This window comes from Parasteatoda tepidariorum, chromosome 5 (genome assembly GCF_043381705.1).
Source record: "Parasteatoda tepidariorum isolate YZ-2023 chromosome 5, CAS_Ptep_4.0, whole genome shotgun sequence".
NCBI lineage: Eukaryota > Metazoa > Arthropoda > Arachnida > Araneae > Theridiidae > Parasteatoda > Parasteatoda tepidariorum.
In genome coordinates, this window is record NC_092208.1 from 57277515 (window position 1) to 57294436 (window position 16922).

General features: G+C 29.2%; 2 protein-coding genes across 5 annotated transcripts in view; one reads left to right on the plus strand and one right to left on the minus strand.

Annotated features, from left to right (window-relative positions):
* Positions 1 to 1290, plus strand: LOC107441487 (uncharacterized; the record flags this gene model as incomplete). The annotated part of the gene is given in 1 exon segment (XM_016054773.3): positions 1 to 1290. A coding segment is annotated over 1 exon segment (935 nt), but the record flags the coding sequence as incomplete, so codon positions are not given.
* The window catches only part of LOC107457110 (prostaglandin reductase 3), a 30636-nt gene extending 16044 nt beyond the window's left edge, over positions 1 to 14592 (minus strand). The window contains exons 1-5 of one of the 4 annotated variants that reach the window (XM_016075184.3): positions 14457 to 14592; positions 8545 to 8683; positions 7199 to 7286; positions 4709 to 4813; positions 3031 to 3129 (exon numbers count right to left, since the gene is read on the minus strand). In XM_016075184.3, coding sequence (XP_015930670.1) covers positions 3031 to 3129; positions 4709 to 4813; positions 7199 to 7286; positions 8545 to 8675 — 423 coding nt within the window. In that variant the 5' untranslated portion in view covers positions 8676 to 8683; positions 14457 to 14592. Of the gene's footprint in view, positions 1 to 3030; positions 3130 to 4708; positions 4814 to 7198; positions 7287 to 8544; positions 8684 to 10255; positions 10684 to 12960; positions 13098 to 14456 lie in introns of those variants that run through there. The other 3 variants (XM_016075183.3, XM_016075187.2, XM_071181473.1) reach the window with 3 other exon arrangements.
* Positions 14593 to 16922: the final 2330 nt, after the last annotated feature.

Below are 16922 nucleotides of genomic sequence, written 5' to 3' on the forward strand. Positions count from 1 at the left end.
TAATTATATTTACATGTGCTGTCTACAGAGCCATCCATTTGGAATTGATAACTTCTCAATCAACACAAAGTTTTTTGCTTGGTTTACGACGATTTATAGCCAGACGAGGAAGACCGAAAGTTATTTATAGCGATAATGGCACCAATTTTACAGGAGCTAACAACCTATTTAAATCGTTAGATTGGAAAATGATCGAAATTGAAGCATCTGTGAATAGGATTCAATGGAACTTTAATCCTCCTGCTTCCCCATGGTGGGGAGGATTTTGGGAAAGAATGGTGCAGATGGTTAAAAAACTTCTTCGTAGGGTTTTAGGTCAATCAGCTTTAAATTATGAAGAAATGACGAGCGTCCTTTGTGATTGTGAGACAACAATAAATTCTAGACCTCTCACTTATGTCTCAGAACAAGGGGATGAACTCATTCCATTGACGCCAGCTATGTTCTTGAAAGAAATAGATGATGTCGGAGTGCCAGATTTAGATCAACTTGATCAAGTAAATTTGAATAAAAGATTAAGGTACCAGCAAAATTTGCGCAATGCTTTAAGAGAAAGATTTAGAAGTGAGTACCTTGGGCAATTATTACAACGACCATCAAAGAGTAAACCGATTGAACCTTTGAAAGTAGGAGATATTGTTTTAATCGAAACTGACGGTAAAAAAAGAACTTTATGGCCAATGGCTAAAATAATAGATGTTTTTCCTGGTAAAGATGGGCAAGTACGAGTGGTTCGCCTTAAAACTTCATCCTGTGAACTCGTCAGGCCTGCGCAGAAGATTTTCCCACTCGAAATTTCCTCACCCACTGAACCTAATCTAATAAATAATGAAGCATGCAAGAATAAACCGGAGAAAGACTTGCAGGTAGTTGGAAAAACAGTAAGAACGAGAAGTGGAAGACTTATTAAAGTGCCAATTAAATTTTTGAGCTGAAAAACTTGGACTTTCGGAACAGTATTTTTAACATTATAATTTTCATTAATTTTACTCATAGAAATATAATTAGTTTTGATTAGTAAAGTAAACCTCCAATCAAAACGGTGGGAGGATTGTTACGTTTTGAAATAAGAATTGGATAGCTTTTGTATAATGGAGAGTTAGGTGAAAGCGTTTTATTTTGTCTCCAATAACTTTTGACTTATACAATGGAATTCGAGTTTATGTTTTAGAAATATGTTGCAATTTTGTATTTTCTTTTAAGAATTTTGTTTAATAAAATATAGGAGTGGAAGAAATAGGGTATATTTCTTGCCGTACTCAACACTGTTGCTTGGGTGGGAACTAGATCCCTAGATAGCATGGCTTCGAATCATCCTTCCCAGACAGTCACCAATAGCCCATCTTCCAACTCCAGTGTGACGTAAATAAATTACAACTACATTAAGATGAGCCGCTATGGCTCGGGGGATAGAGCGCTTGCCTTCCAATGGGGGGAACCGGGTCCGAGTCCCGGCGTTGGTTGGTCAATATGAATTACGCATCCGATTTGTGCTGACCACAGTGCTGACATGAAATATCCTCAATGATAGACGGATTATGAGTTAGAGTCCCCTTTCCATTAGGCTAATCGTGGGATGTTCTCGTCGACTTCCTTTCCATGTAACGCAAATGCGGGTTTGTCCCATCAAAAAGTCCTCCACGAAGGCAAATTTTCTCCCAATACTTGATTCAGGAGCTCCCTTGTCATCTGTATTGGGTTCAAAATTACAAGGCTACGGAGTTGAACATTAGCAGTCGTAAGCCCAAAAAATTGCGTCGACTGTTCCACGATGGTTATTAAATATCAACTACATTAAGATCAAGAATTAGAGAATTGTAAAAGGACTATCGGATTATAGAAATCAATGATTTTAAGGTAACTGAAAGATAACTTATTTAGGGTAAACTTACCAGTAAAGGAACACTTAAGCTTCGCTTGCCTTTTAAAAAATCATATTAATTTCAAAGTTCTTATTTTAGTTAAATGACAGTGTCAATATATTTGCTACTAATTGCAAATTATGTAAAAAAATTGTAGAGAACTTGCATAATATTGTTTTAAAGTTTTGGAGGTTCAAACAACAAGTAGTATGAAGACCAAGTGAAGGAGCAGCTCTTACCAGTGAAGGAACACAAAATTTCCCAATAAAGGAACACTTAATTTTGGTTATTTTTTAATGCTCTTTATGAATTTATATGCCATAAAAGTATCTAAAAACAAGCCTATTCTTAAAATTATAACATACAAATAATTGGAAAATGCTAATTTTTTTTTTTTGTAATCATGAATTGAAAAGTAAAGTGTCTACATATTAAAACATATTGTTCATTCACAGGGAATCATTCACTGGGAAGGAACATGTCTGTTCCTTCACTGGTTATTACAAGAAAATTAAAGTTTTTCCTTCATTTTCATTAACTTAGAAAAAACCCAGTAAAGGAACACTTGTTCCTTCACTGGTTTTTGATAGTTTGGTGATGCAGTGAATAAACACCCCCTTATCTCAGTACTTGATTATGCTATGATGCTTAAAAAAATAAAACGTAACTTCAATAACTATATTTTGAATTCTTATTTTCACAGTGAGAAAAATAAAACTATTACATGCAATTAATTCCACATCAAACATATAAATACAAACACTCACCTTATAATTTTTTAAAAGAAACAAGGTATTGCAGAGATAATAACAAATTTAAAAAAATTTCCAGAGAAGTCTATGAGACCAGGTAATCCAAAACATTGCTAGATGACTTCCTATTGTTTGGCAGTAAGCTATTGTTACCAATCAATCTAGCGAAAAACTTTCAAATTCTTGTTTTTAATCAATAGATTTGAAATGTTCCTTCACTGGATAGTGTTCCTTCACTGGTTGGTTTACCCTACATTCAAACACTTTAAAAATATGCAATAATAATTATGTAGTACTGTTGCAAATTTTTTTTTGTATTTTTATATGCAAATACACCAAATATTTTCCTCCGAATTTAGCATATTAATAGCGTCGTTACAAACATTTTTATGTATAAAATAAAGAAAACTATTTACCTTATCCATGCCAATGGTAGATGTCATACCGCTTACACATAAAACAACATACTCTGGTTTGGTTTCTGGTAAAGGAAATAATTCCTTTGCGCTTACACACTGAAAAAGAGCAATTTTTTATTTTTACAATGCAGAAAAAAATTATAAAATAACAACTTTTGTAAAAATAAAAATGTGATTAATGGAATCATCTTCCTCTTAAGTAAAATAATTAAATGATTCATAAGATTATTGAAACTTTTTTTTAAAAAAAAAAACCTTAAAAAAACAAAGAGAAAAAAGGCTGGATGTAAAGGATATTTAGGTATCAACATTTTACAGTATATTTTTGTCTGACGAATTGTTCGAAATGTGTAGATGCATTTTTTATTTTTACATGTTAATTTTGCATATATGTATTTTATATTTATATGACATTTGGTTTATATTTAAATTTTTCCTCTAAAATAATAATTCATTCTGCAACTCCTCATTTCTTTCAGAATTCTTAGTCAGTTAAAAGCCTGCTCTGTTTAAGATGCAGAATCAAGATAACCTGACTAATTAATTCGAAAATATTTCTTTCTTAGAAAATGGAATATCTAATAAAAAAAATTGTTTTGATTTATTTAGGCGCTATTATTTTAAAAGAAAATTATAATAAGCAAAAACTAAAACTTCATTAAAATATATTATTTCGTACACAAATATTCTTTTTGCTTAAAAATAATAAGTCGGTACTGCAAAATTCCTTATTTTAATTATTACTTTTACATTTCTTACTCAATTAAATTTATCAATTAAAAGTTTTAAATTTTTCTTGAATTAAAGAAAAAGAACTTAAAAACATGTCTTACTATATTTTAGCATCTATTTTTCAGTATTTACTTCTCAAACTGCTGTCTTATACAAATTATTTTTAAAGTTTAATTTAAATTTAATTTGGAAGAAATGTATATAGATTGATTTGGAAGATATTCATTCACACGAGAGAAAAATAAAATTAAGTTGGTTCTATTTAAGTTGGCTACAGAAAAATTAAGTTGACTTTCTCTATGATTCTAAGGCAATAACTTGATGTAAATTGATAATAATCACTCAAAAATTATTAAGCAAACACACTGTTTGCAGCTCGAAAATATATTTTAAAGTAGTTCTCCATCCAAAAAATTACAACAGACGAAAATCTTGAAAGTCAAACCCAAATAATAACTACTGTAAAGTCAAACATTCACTAAGCCTATCAATTACTTCTATGTGTTAATAGAATTTATTGGTTTGAAGGAATATAAAGTTTAATAACGCGATAGAACACAAGATTAAGAACTGGCTGTGCTGCGCTAAACTTAAATGGCATTATGAACTTAAGGTAAAGAAATCAAACAATATTACAAACCAAGTCTCTAAAAAATAAATAAATGAACAAATAAATATGTTTTTTTGATGAATAACAGTTTGTGACAAGCTTTAGAGCATGATTAATTTACAACAATGTTGTTTTTCTCAAATTTTAAGCTTTCAGTAATCTAGCATTAATAGTAAGATTTTGTAAGTTCTTTACAGTTGATTTGCAAATATGATATCAATATTTAAAAACGTATCATGCAAAATAACTGAAATAAAAATAATATAAACAATAATTGAAATATTATTAATGCAATAAGTTATTAGTCGTTAAATATTTGAAAATTTTACTTACCGCGTATTCAGCATATGCATTGAGATTACCGGACATATAAGCAACACTCTGACCAACTTTAACATTTTCGACCCCTTCACCTATTTCAACAATTTCTCCAACGCCCTGAAAATTTTTAATAAATTATCAGTGGCAAATGCTGTTATACAAAAGTAGATGCAAGAAAAAGAAATCATTTATATTGCAAAAAAAGCAACAAAATATAGAGTATGCATTTCTTTAATCATTTACACCAAATACTCAATTTGCTCATCATAATACATCAAAGGTTTTATTATAGGTAAATTGGGCACATGTTAAAAGCCTCAATTTTCTCCTTTTAGGTGGAGATAAATTTATTTAATATTTTTAGAGACATTTACTGAGAATACAACAAGCATTTTCATTTCAGTTTAGGAACTGATAAAGAAAATAATTATTGCAAACTATTTGTTTATGATCAACTTAATATGTTAGTTTAAGTTGTTTAGGATTTTTCTTCTAACATCATTAAAACTGTCAAAAAATATTAATTTCAGTTCAAACTGTAAAAGGTACAATGAGCAAAGAAAAAAAAGATATCCCCAGGAATAATTTTTGTTCTAATGATTGGATTTTCACGTATTAAGTGTCAATCTAAACGGTTTCTGGGAGGGACTTCAAATGTACTTATTAATTAGTGCTAACCATTAAATTACAAAATCAGACAAAACACACTTTCTCTGAATAAATATATATAGTTATTTTTCAAATATTTGGATTCCTGACCCTCAAAATACATGGGATAGACAAAATTTCGAAAAGATTGGATCATAAATTGGGGACTAATAAGTTATATACATTTTACGATAGTCTCAAAAAACAACCAAAGCAAAGTCGCTGCCATAAATGAATATTTTAAGATAACCTACTGACTAGCTCAAGAAAGGAATACCTAAAATTTTAATTCTGATAAACAACCAAGCAATCCTTCTAAGCATTGTTGCTAAGCAACCAAGTTCAGACAATAAAAAAATTGAAATTATGTTCTATGATTGCTCAGACATATTCTTCAATAGATAATAAAGAACATCTCGAAACTTCTAGGCAATAGATAATTTTTCAGCTGATTTCTAACCAAAAATCGAAGATCCTTTGAAAAGAAAATTTGAATTGATTTATGAATTATTTATGATTTTCTAAGCTTTGGAAATTTGAATGAATTTTTTTTACATCTGACATTACTTAGGATTTTTTACGTTGTTTTTACTTCATTTATACGATGATTTCATACTAAAATCAAATTTGCGTAACTTATTATAACTATAAACAAAATCTCAGGTATAATAATTTTACAGCCTTGATAGAGTCTCCTAACAAGAAAGTTTAAGTAAACAGATACGAAACAGGTTTGGTTTTTGAGCCTTCATTAAAAAAAAGCTTGATTTTATTCCCACTGCACTCCACCTGGCCCTATAAAATACTTAAACTGACGTTTAAAACCTCAAATAATTCGTTATAACTTTTTGCACACATAAACGGCTTACTCTTATCGAAGTTTATATTTTAACTAATATTGTAATACCGTATTACTTTGTCAGAATTATCAATACATCGAAACTGTAGTTGGACTTCTGAAATCGTTTATATCTAATTAAAAAATGGCACCATGAGTTAAAACCTTGACAAAAATTAACAAATATAATCTTTTTTATCGATTGAGTGATGATTAATTCAAAAATTAAATTTTATGCCATTCATTTTTCGTAAAATGCATTTAACTTGAATTTAGGAACTGAAAATATAGCGATAAAAAACAAAGTATTAGTAGAAAAGAGGTTAATTTCCCCTATGAGTTCCTAGGTTCAAAAGCATTCGTAAAATGAAATAGTCACTTTCATTATTTTTCCTTATTGTAATCTTTCCATTATCTTTTATTTATTTTTTTTATTAATAAAACTGGACAATCTATACAAATTTTATACAAAAAGAATATATATTTAATCTAGTACAGCTAAGCTAGTATGATAATTTAAATAATTTGATGCTTTAGGATGATTTCAAACAAAAATATACATAAAAATAAAGTAATGATATAAAAAAGAAATAATTTTTAGCCTTACTTAAAGTGTAGTTTTTCATATAATTTCGATTAAAGTTCATTTTTTCATGTGCAAGAAAATAGGCTGCATGCCATTACTTATCGAATGAACCTTTTCATTTAATTTTCATTTTTTTAAAGACCGAAAAATCAAATATTTTGGTTACTGTGATAAAAAACTTTTCGTAGAAAAATTAAAAACTTGATAATCATACTAAACATAAAAAGTATTTAAACTCATCAGTAAGGACATAAAAAGTTTCGGGAAATATTTCTGAAAAAAAACATACATTAAATTCGAATTAAAACATCTAATTAAACAAACATTTTCGATCAACAATTTTGAAGTAAATAAGATTCTTTCTTTAAATAAATAAAAATAAACAAAATCTCAACACTTCGCATTTAAAGTTTATAAAATTATTTCATACCTCAAACCCAATCGCAAATGGTAGTTTTCCGTCAGTGAAGTATCTCCCCTTTGTAATATTAATGTCAGTAGCATTAATTCCAACGTATCTAAAAAAAAGTGTGAAATCGAAAAGATTGAAAAATAAGTTAGATTTAATAATGGAAATTATATTTAAAATGTTTCCAAGTAATGAAATATTAAAAACACTGCATTGAAATATTTAAATAAATAACGTGCCTGTCGCTGTTTAATATCTTTATCGTTTCAAAAGGTCTAATAATGAAGCTATGGCTAACATCTAAATCAAAAATTTTATTCTGTAACCGTCGTAGAACAGCCGTCCCAATTTTCAGTTTAGGACTATTAAAGTTCAACTCCGTAGCCTTGCAATTTTGAACCCAATCCAGAAGACAAGGGAACTCCTGGATCAAGTATTGGGAGAAATCTTGCCTTTCGTGACCCTTATTGGAGCTACATAAAGAGAAAAATCACGAAAGCCTCCCACTGTTAGTCTAATGGTAAGGAGACTAACCCATGACCAGTCTACCACTGAGAATATTTTACTTCAGCATTGTGGTCTTTGCGATCCGGGTGCGGAATTCGTATTAACCAGTCATTGCTGGTATTCGAATCCAGGTCCTCTATCTCTTAAGCCACCGTGGCATCAACATTTATCGTTGCAATTTTTATAACAAAGATTAATGGTATCTATTGCATATCAATATTTAAAAACAAAAATGCGTAAATATTAGGGATCGCAAAGTAATATTTAAGCGAAGTGGAAACAAGAAGTATCGAAATTTTCCCAATTGTTATTATGAGAGGAAAGGCGAAAATATTGAAACCAATTTGATTGTTTGATGAACCTTGGAAATAGTCCTAATAATTCGATTCAAATCTTCAATACTTCAAACAGAAATGGAAGTTTTCAACATCATCATCTTTAGTTCGATCAATTTTATCATCGCTTTTCTGTATTCCTTTTTATATTTTTTCGAACAATAATGTATTACGAAGATTAAGTTCATTTCTTCTAAAAATATTTATTACGTGTGTTCATAAATTATAAAATCCCTAAATTCTAAAATCCTCAATAAAAGACATAATAATCTAAATGTCCCTATTGAAAGCTTTTTTCCGTATTCTATTCATTTAATTCTATGTAGATACAAGTTGCATTACAAGTAATCACTTAGGGTTAAATGATAAATATTTGAAACCCTTATTTGAATAAATATTTTTAACACATAATTTAAAAATTTTATATTCCTAAACCTCTTTTAAAAATTATAATAAAAATTTGATTTAAAGGTGAACTATTTAAACAGAAATAGAAAATTTAGCAATAACTCAACTAATACTCACTTGTTTTTTACGCAAACTTCCCCTTTTGAAGGACAGCAAATAGCAACTTCTTCAATGACCACAGCTTCTCGGAAATTAGTGGTTAATTTCTGAACCATCATTCGCCTATGAGTTTTTGGCTTTGAAGACATTTTGAATTCTAGATAATTTATGCATGACAGTTAAAATAGATGAAAAGGATATTAATGGAAAAATGCACTTAATGATGTCTTAAAATTTTTGAAAATCAAAACAACTACAATAAAGAAATATGAATGCAATAATTGCTTGAATGTAGTGCTTAATGTCACGGTTGCTGGATGTGGTTATGTTGTGCTAAAATCAAGGAAAATAAAGATTTATGAGGTTACATTCTATAAACTAACTGAAGAGCAAATGGCTGACTAATACGAGATACAAGACGAGAGAACCGAATTAAAATAACATCCGAGTGATTTTTAGCAGCTGGAGTCAGAAAGACCCGTTTAATATACGATACCATTGGCCATGTAGGGAGAAACGCGCGACCTCGTATATGTGACCAGGATCGTAAAAGGAATTAAGATCTAGACATTCGTGGGTAAATTGAAAAATCAGGCTCTTTGCAAACTACTGATGTGTACTAAGTGACATCGGTATTTTGCAAAGTGACAAATTTTCTAATCAGCCTACGATCTAACATTATTCGAAGACAAACAAATTTCAAAAATAACATTTTCTTCTAGTATAAGTAACAAGAATTTTTATAGAGAGGAAAACGAAAGCTTTCCACAACTAATCGAAAGCAAAATTATTTGCTATTTGTGGTATTAATTCAAGACACAAAAAAAAAACTTCTTAAACTGCTAGTGAGACTAATAAGTGATTCATCCATAAAATTACCTTGAATCCATATAAAAATGCATTAGAACACAAATCTAAAAACAGGTTATAAAATATTTTATATATATATATCTAAGCTTTCGTATTTGACACGGTGGTAAAAATGTCACATTTTAAATTTCGCTATATTTTTATCATCTGCATTAAAATAAATAAATGAACTCAATCTAGCGTCACATGTAAAATGTTACCATGCATTTGAAGGGAAAGCAAAAATAATGCATAAAATAAAATATTTCGGAGAATGCTAAATATATAAGATTCAAAACTATTTTTTTATAAAAGAAATTTAAACATTTCATATTAATCATAGAAGTGAAAGAATAATGTGCCTAATTTAAAATGACAGTAGCAAATGAGTATATTCTAGGCTATGCAATTTAATTTTTTTAATTATTTAAAGTGTACCGTTGAGATTAGGAAGTATTAAGAAAATCAAGAAAAATTTTCAGACTAGGAGGACTTTTATTTTTGATATATGGGCGATTCGAATACCTCAAATTGTGTCATTGTACGATTTGTATAACAATAATAAAGTTCATAATATTTTTTAAAAAAATACGGAATTTTTCAAAATTATAACAAATTATAATAAATAAACTAACGTATATTTTTGAAAGGACGTCCGTTTATTTATTTATTTTTTAAGATTTGTTATGAATGGAAATTTTCGTGAAGCAAATGTTAGCTTTTTTTTATTCCAAATTTTTACAATTAAAACTTGGATCTAGAAATATTTCACTCAGTTCCAAATCGCCTATTTCATAAGAATTCTTTCATTTATTTTGGTAAAAAATCATTACTTTCTTCTTCAAAGTAATAATTTCCGTTTTTATTGTAAAATATATACCTTAAAAATCAATAAGTCTAACAAATCTTTAAAAACCAAGATACTTTACGAAAGTCAACACTTTTTTAAAGATACAGTAAAAATGCTGAAATGAAGAATTCTAAGAATCTCAAATATTGACACGCAAAATTTAGTACCGAAATACACATAAGCTATAATACTTTTTCATATTCCAAACATTAGTAGTCATTTTAATATAACATTGTTTGACAGATGTATTTTTAAACTACACAAAAGCGTTAACAGGTTGTAAGTAAAGAAAGTAGTATACCTGGAATAGAAGTTAAGAAATACAACACGCAGAGTAAGTGTTGTTTACACTCATAAGCTCAATATTCTATTGTGTTTAAGAACCCCGCTCTGGCTCTCCCAGGCGAGACTACGCTTCTCTATTCTACCAATCACAGCACAGATATTGTCACTGGAATTCGGGGACATTTTTATTTTATTTCGTTTACTTGTTGGTAAGGATATCTTCCAGTCGGACTCTGTGTAAATTTTTTTTAAACAAAAATTCGTTAGGGAATAAGCTTCATACCATCAGAACTACTACTTTCTTTTTCACAATTAAAAGCCTTATACACTATAGAACATGAATTCTTATTTAATACAGACGATATTTGCTTACAGCTTAAAAGTATATTCAACAAGCGATTTTTAAAAAGATATATTTTTTTATATTAAATTCTATAGTAAGTATTCTAACCTTTAAATCTCTCCAGCTTTTTTGGAACATTTCAATTTTAGTATCTGCTGCTTGTTCTAATATTATTCCTTTTATTATAGGACAAATATTAAAGTATAGACATATTTTAGAACATTAAAAAATTAATGAAATATTTGTTTCAAAGTTTAAATCAAATTAAAAAAACTGAGGAAATAATTTACAACCAAAACTGCATTACTATATTGTATTTCAGAAAATAAAAAAAATGAGAAAGTACAAAATTATGAACTAGAAAACTATAAAAAAATGCAAAAGATTTTTTTAATTTACTTGCTTTGAAACACTTTTATATTCGAGATTTATTTTAATAGTTTTAGTTTTGAAAAGAGTTTACCATTTTTTAAAAAAATTGTTTAGAAAAAAGATGTGAAGTCGTTATACCATACCAAATCATACCATAACGAAAAAGCTGGGGAGAAATATTTTTATTTGTCTATTTACTATACCTTTGACGAAAAATTTGTATTTGAAAACTTATTTCATCTAAAGGGAGTTGCAGAAATGCGTTATTGCCTCGAAAGGTTTAGGAAATTGTAAGAGTTTGAATTGTAAAAACCTCTTTATAACTTTGATTTTTTAATATAAATATTCTTAACTAGTATAAAAACTGAAAAGTTATTAATATGATAACCGAAAAGTACTGAATGAATGTCAAATTTAGTATGCTTTTTTAGTATACTTTAGTATACAAATATAGTACTTTTCTTAATCAGGCTACGACTTTGTAGTATGCAACGCAATATCCCGTGGAAAAAATCTTGTCTTCTAATGTTACAAGTGAGGCTACATGCAGTAAAATACTTTTTGATTCTTTTTTTAATTTTATTTTCGTACTTTTTAGCTGATTTAGATATTAAAAGATGCTAGACAATATAATTAGTTTTCCCGGAAATTTTTTTAAATTAAATCTGCCCGTTTATGATTGATTGAACTATAAAACTGCACTTATATCCACTAAATCTTAGTTTGCATTAATATATTAAGGGGGAAAGCAATTTAATTGGAATTTATTTTTAAAAAAAATTCTTATGCATTCAAGTGAAACTTGGCTATTTATGTATCCCAGAGAATTCAGTGTCTTTAAAATTTCCACGATTGTAGCCTCTGAATTTTATTAATTTGACTTTTAGGAAATGCTCCAAACTAGTTTCACTGCTAAAAAAAGGATGAAAATATAAATAACTTTCCTTAAAATTCCATTGTTCTTTAAATTTCCGTAAATTCCTTAAATTTGTTCAAAATAGTAAAACTCAGAAAGATTTTCTTTTATAAATTGGTTCTTACAAAATACTCCAAGATGTTAAAAAATAAAATTAAATAAATAAAATTAAATAAATAAAATTAAATAAACGAAAAATGACGTGAAATAAATCACTTAACATTTAAAATTCTAGTGTGTTTTTAAGTTTAATAATTATAAAACTGAATGTTTTTACTCAATTATCTCTTAGAAATTATCTTAATATAGTTCAAATATTAAGAAAAACGCAGAAATAATGTTTTATAATATTATATTTGAAAATATCCCAAGGAAAAAAGATCAAAGTTCATCAACATTATTAAAAATAGTATGCTTATTTTCATAATCTAAAACTTTATAAATAAATTAAATCCCTTACATTTAGCACGTATGCAAAAACTCACATTATCACATTAAAATAATAATTTAAAATAGTATTTTTTATAATTATCAATGACAAAGAAAATAACCAGCATTTACAAAATAATAAATATTGGAAAACACTAAAAAACCGTAAGAATAAAAGGTAATTTTTAAACATTATAGATTAAATAATTTTTAAATGTCAGACATAAAATAAAATTTTAGTTTTTGAATGTCAAACAAAAACAAAATCTTCCCCAAGATAATACAAATTAATCATAACATCGAAAGTTACAAAAATGACGTAGATAAAATCGCACATGATTAACTTAGAATGTCATTAAAACAGGTTCGCATAACTAAAAACAGACTTACAATACAAATTCGATGTAGCGACTGGAAGAAACGAGAATGACTTTCTTAACTTCTAATTTAGAAGTGTGCGACTTCTAACACTACGCCTCTCTTAACGTGATAAGAAAATTGATATCAAAAATGAAGTTCAAGGATAAATTCATAGCGTCTTATTTACAGTTTGAGTCATCTAAGCAAGATAAATAAAGGAAGCTTTTTTAAGGCTTTTGCAATGTAAATAAAGTATCTTATTTACTATCGTAATTCAAAAATAGAGCGTGCCAGAAATATATACATAAAAATAAAGTTGTGTTTCTTTCTGTAAGAAAAAGTTATATCTAAACACGCTAAGTATGTTGTTAACCATTTTAAATAACCCTAAACCCAGAAATGTTAAAAGATATTATGTATATTTATATTTATGAATTGCCTTACAAATTTGCATTGTAGAAAATCGTTTGTAATAAGATTTGAAAAGTAGTTTATAAAAGGAATAGACAGAACGACATTTAAATGTTTTGTATGAAGTGTGAAAAATGATCTTTCTAATTTCCAACATAATTTACCTCTTTAAAATAATTTCTTAAAAGTGTTTTATTTTGTCACTATTTCTTTAGCAACAGTTTAAAATTGAAGATTATAAAATACAGGTTCGAAAGCTGTCTTCCAAAAAAATCTTACATTAATTAAAGTTTAAGCTTTGATAAACATTTGAAACTTTTGAAAATTATTCGACAATTGTAGAATGTAAGTTGCACAAGATTTAAAAGCTCGTTTTTAAATACGTATTGTTTTTTAATGAAATGGTTCTTGTATTTTAACATTAGGAAAGAGCTATAGCCTAAAATTTTAAAAAAAAATAATAAAAAAATAAAAAATGAAAAAAAAAGCTTGAAAAATGTTTATTAGAATTTTTTTCTATTATTGGCAACAAAATGAAATGTTTGTTGAGTATATTGAGTTAAGATAACAAAATCTTATTTAAACCCTGAATATTACAGGTCTTATTTAAATACATTCTTAGCAAACCCACTTTTTAATTTAAGTGAAATGTAGCTATAATCTGAGGAACTTTTTTAAGACCTTCATTTTGAATGTGAACGCACTACTCAGACAAGAAATATATTACAGAATAGAAGAGACTAGTAAAAAGATGTCTTTTAACTCGTCACAGTGTGGTATTATATAATACGTGAGGAAAAACTTGTTTCTTTTTAACAACAGTTAAAATAACTATAACAGTGAAAGCAACAAGCATAGTAACTGATATATATTATAGCTATTTAAAATATAGTATATAGAGTACTTAATATTTATGTATTATAAATTTGTGTTAGATCTTCTACACTGTGTAAAACTTCTCCGAGTAATATTTTAAAAGTATATAAATTTAAAGCATCTAGTTAAAAGAATCTTTTCCTTTCTTTTTATCAAGAAGACATTTTATTAATTTTGATAAAAAGTATTTGGCGAATTTCATCAAAAATCATTTTAAGAAAAATTATAAATTCGCTTACAAGTGTGAAACTGCGAACAGCGGTACACTACACCCAAACTAATGGGACTTTGTTGATAGACTGCGCCCAACAACCTCTAGGGGATATTGCGAGTTTGCCGAATTCCGAGTCAGTTACGATTACAAATGTGTTGCTTAGAATTTTGCGAAATCTCAAAATTCTGGATATTTTTTGGTAGAAACTTATCAAGAAAGTTCCAACATTCTGAATGTGATCGTTACGCCGAACCCATTACCCATTGCTCCATTTTGTGTGGGTTCTACTGTCAAAATCAGCTTGCTGTCCTTTTAATTAATAAATGCTTGTATCCAATACACCGTCTAGTCAGTTCAGTTGGTAGTCTCTTTAAAAGACCATATTTACTGGATCCGATGTGTAAGAGAACCAGATTAATTGTTATTGTTGTTGTTGTTAATTTACGTCGCACTAGAGCTGCACAATGGGCTACCAGATTAATGGACAATATTTACTCTCGAAAAACTCGCCGAACAGGTTCCTGTTAGTATGTTTTTTTTCCTTCTAGCATGTGAAAAAAATTGCATCCAGTTAGAATGGTTCTTAACGGTTTTTTTTCTGGGGTATAAGTTTAATTCCCTATCAATCGAGACAATCAATCGAGCAAAGCCAGCAATCGAGTTTTGTTTTTCTCTGCATGTTTTGGAATTCCCTCTAACATAAGGGGGCCTCCCTGGCCGAGCGGTATCGCCGGTCCAAACGCTCTGTTAAGCGTGGAGGTAGCGGGTTCGAATCCCGCCGTAGCCCTGGATGTATTCCTTGTGATGTCTTTCTCTGAATTGTTCTATCTGTATTTTCTACTTGACAATGACTTATAAGCCTATATTGAGCGCACAAGTCAGCAAATTTATGTAATTTCACTAAACCAATAAGCTTACATAAGTTGCTGGTGGTTTCAGAGGGGAAAAAACTGAAATTTCTGTTTGTGTTTTCTTGTGGAAAGTCAACTCCTGTACAACGAATTTTTTTCGATACCTCATACCTCCTACCTGATGATAATGTCCCAATAAGGTAAAATGGTTACGGGCTCTTGCAAATGGTAATCCAGAGTTAAAAAGAATGTAACACAAACTTCAAAATTGTTTATAATTTTAACTTCTTCGAAATGTTATTGCTATACCACCACGGAATGTATTTCAACATCATGTTTTGTAACGCTTTTACTTTAGACATAGAATTTAAAATTAGTTTTAATGCATTTCCTTTTTTTCAGTTTTTATCACCGTAAAAGATTTTTGGGCAGATCAGTAGCGAATAATAGAAGTTTCACGAACAAAAAAATCCATCTACCTTCATCAAAACAGAAACGCAAACAATAGCGATTTCGTTCGCAAGTGCTTAACTCGCATTTTATCATCACCCAAATCAAGTTTTAAGCGGCCTCCCTGACCAAGGGGTATCGCCCTTTCAGCGTGAGGTAGCGGGTTCAAATCCCGCGTAACCTTAGATGTATCTTCGTGCTGTCCCTCTCTGAATTGTTTTATCTGTCTTTCATCTTGACAAAGGCTCATATTTTGCACAAAAAATAGGTTTCGTTTAAGTGGGAGAATTTGGAAATTATGTATTTATAATTACGCATAAAAATGTGACTATGGAGTATTTATTTTTATTTATTTTTCCCATAGACACGCCGGCGTATGTGCACAAAACAATTATGGCTGTTAAATTCTTGTGACATTGAAGAAAAAATAGCACAAAGAAGAAAAGGGCACTACAAAGACACATTCTGAGTTTTGGAGGAAATCGAACCAGCTACATCCACGTTACAGGGTGTTTGACAGAACGGCGAGGATATATTAAAAAATGTTTTGAGTTTAAATATCAAGGTCGGTACGTTACACTAGAGCTGCACAATTGGCTATTGGCGATGATTTGGGAAACATCCCTGGGGATGGTCCGAAGAATTTTTTATCCTCTGAGAGGGGATCTAATTTGTGAAGCCACTTCCTCAATTTAGAAATAGATCAGAAGGGTAAGTATATCGCATATATTCTGTGGGTTTGGAGCGGAGTCAAGGATTGAAACCCGGCTCCTCCTAACCAGAGTCCACTTCTCTAACCACGACCCCATTCACATGTCAAAGATCGTAAGTTCAGTTTCAATTCAGATTTTAAAAAATTGATGGAATGATGTTAGCTATTTTTGGGCTGAGAGATTTTCTATTTTTTCAATCAAGTATTAGAAATGATTCTTATCAAATAGTATAGACTCGCTAAGGTTCAGAAAGAGTAGAAAAAATTCAAACAGTTGAAAACGAGTGAATTACGCTCATAGATCGAAAAGATTTGGTATGCACCACTTGCACTACTTTCAAGAAAATGGCCCTCTACCTTGTTGTTTTGCGTGAGAAAGTGAAATCGTTTTTTGAAGGACGGGTATACATTTAGTAAGTAATATTTGGTTAAAGCTTTTTAATAAAGTTATTTATATATATTTTTAATTAATAAATGC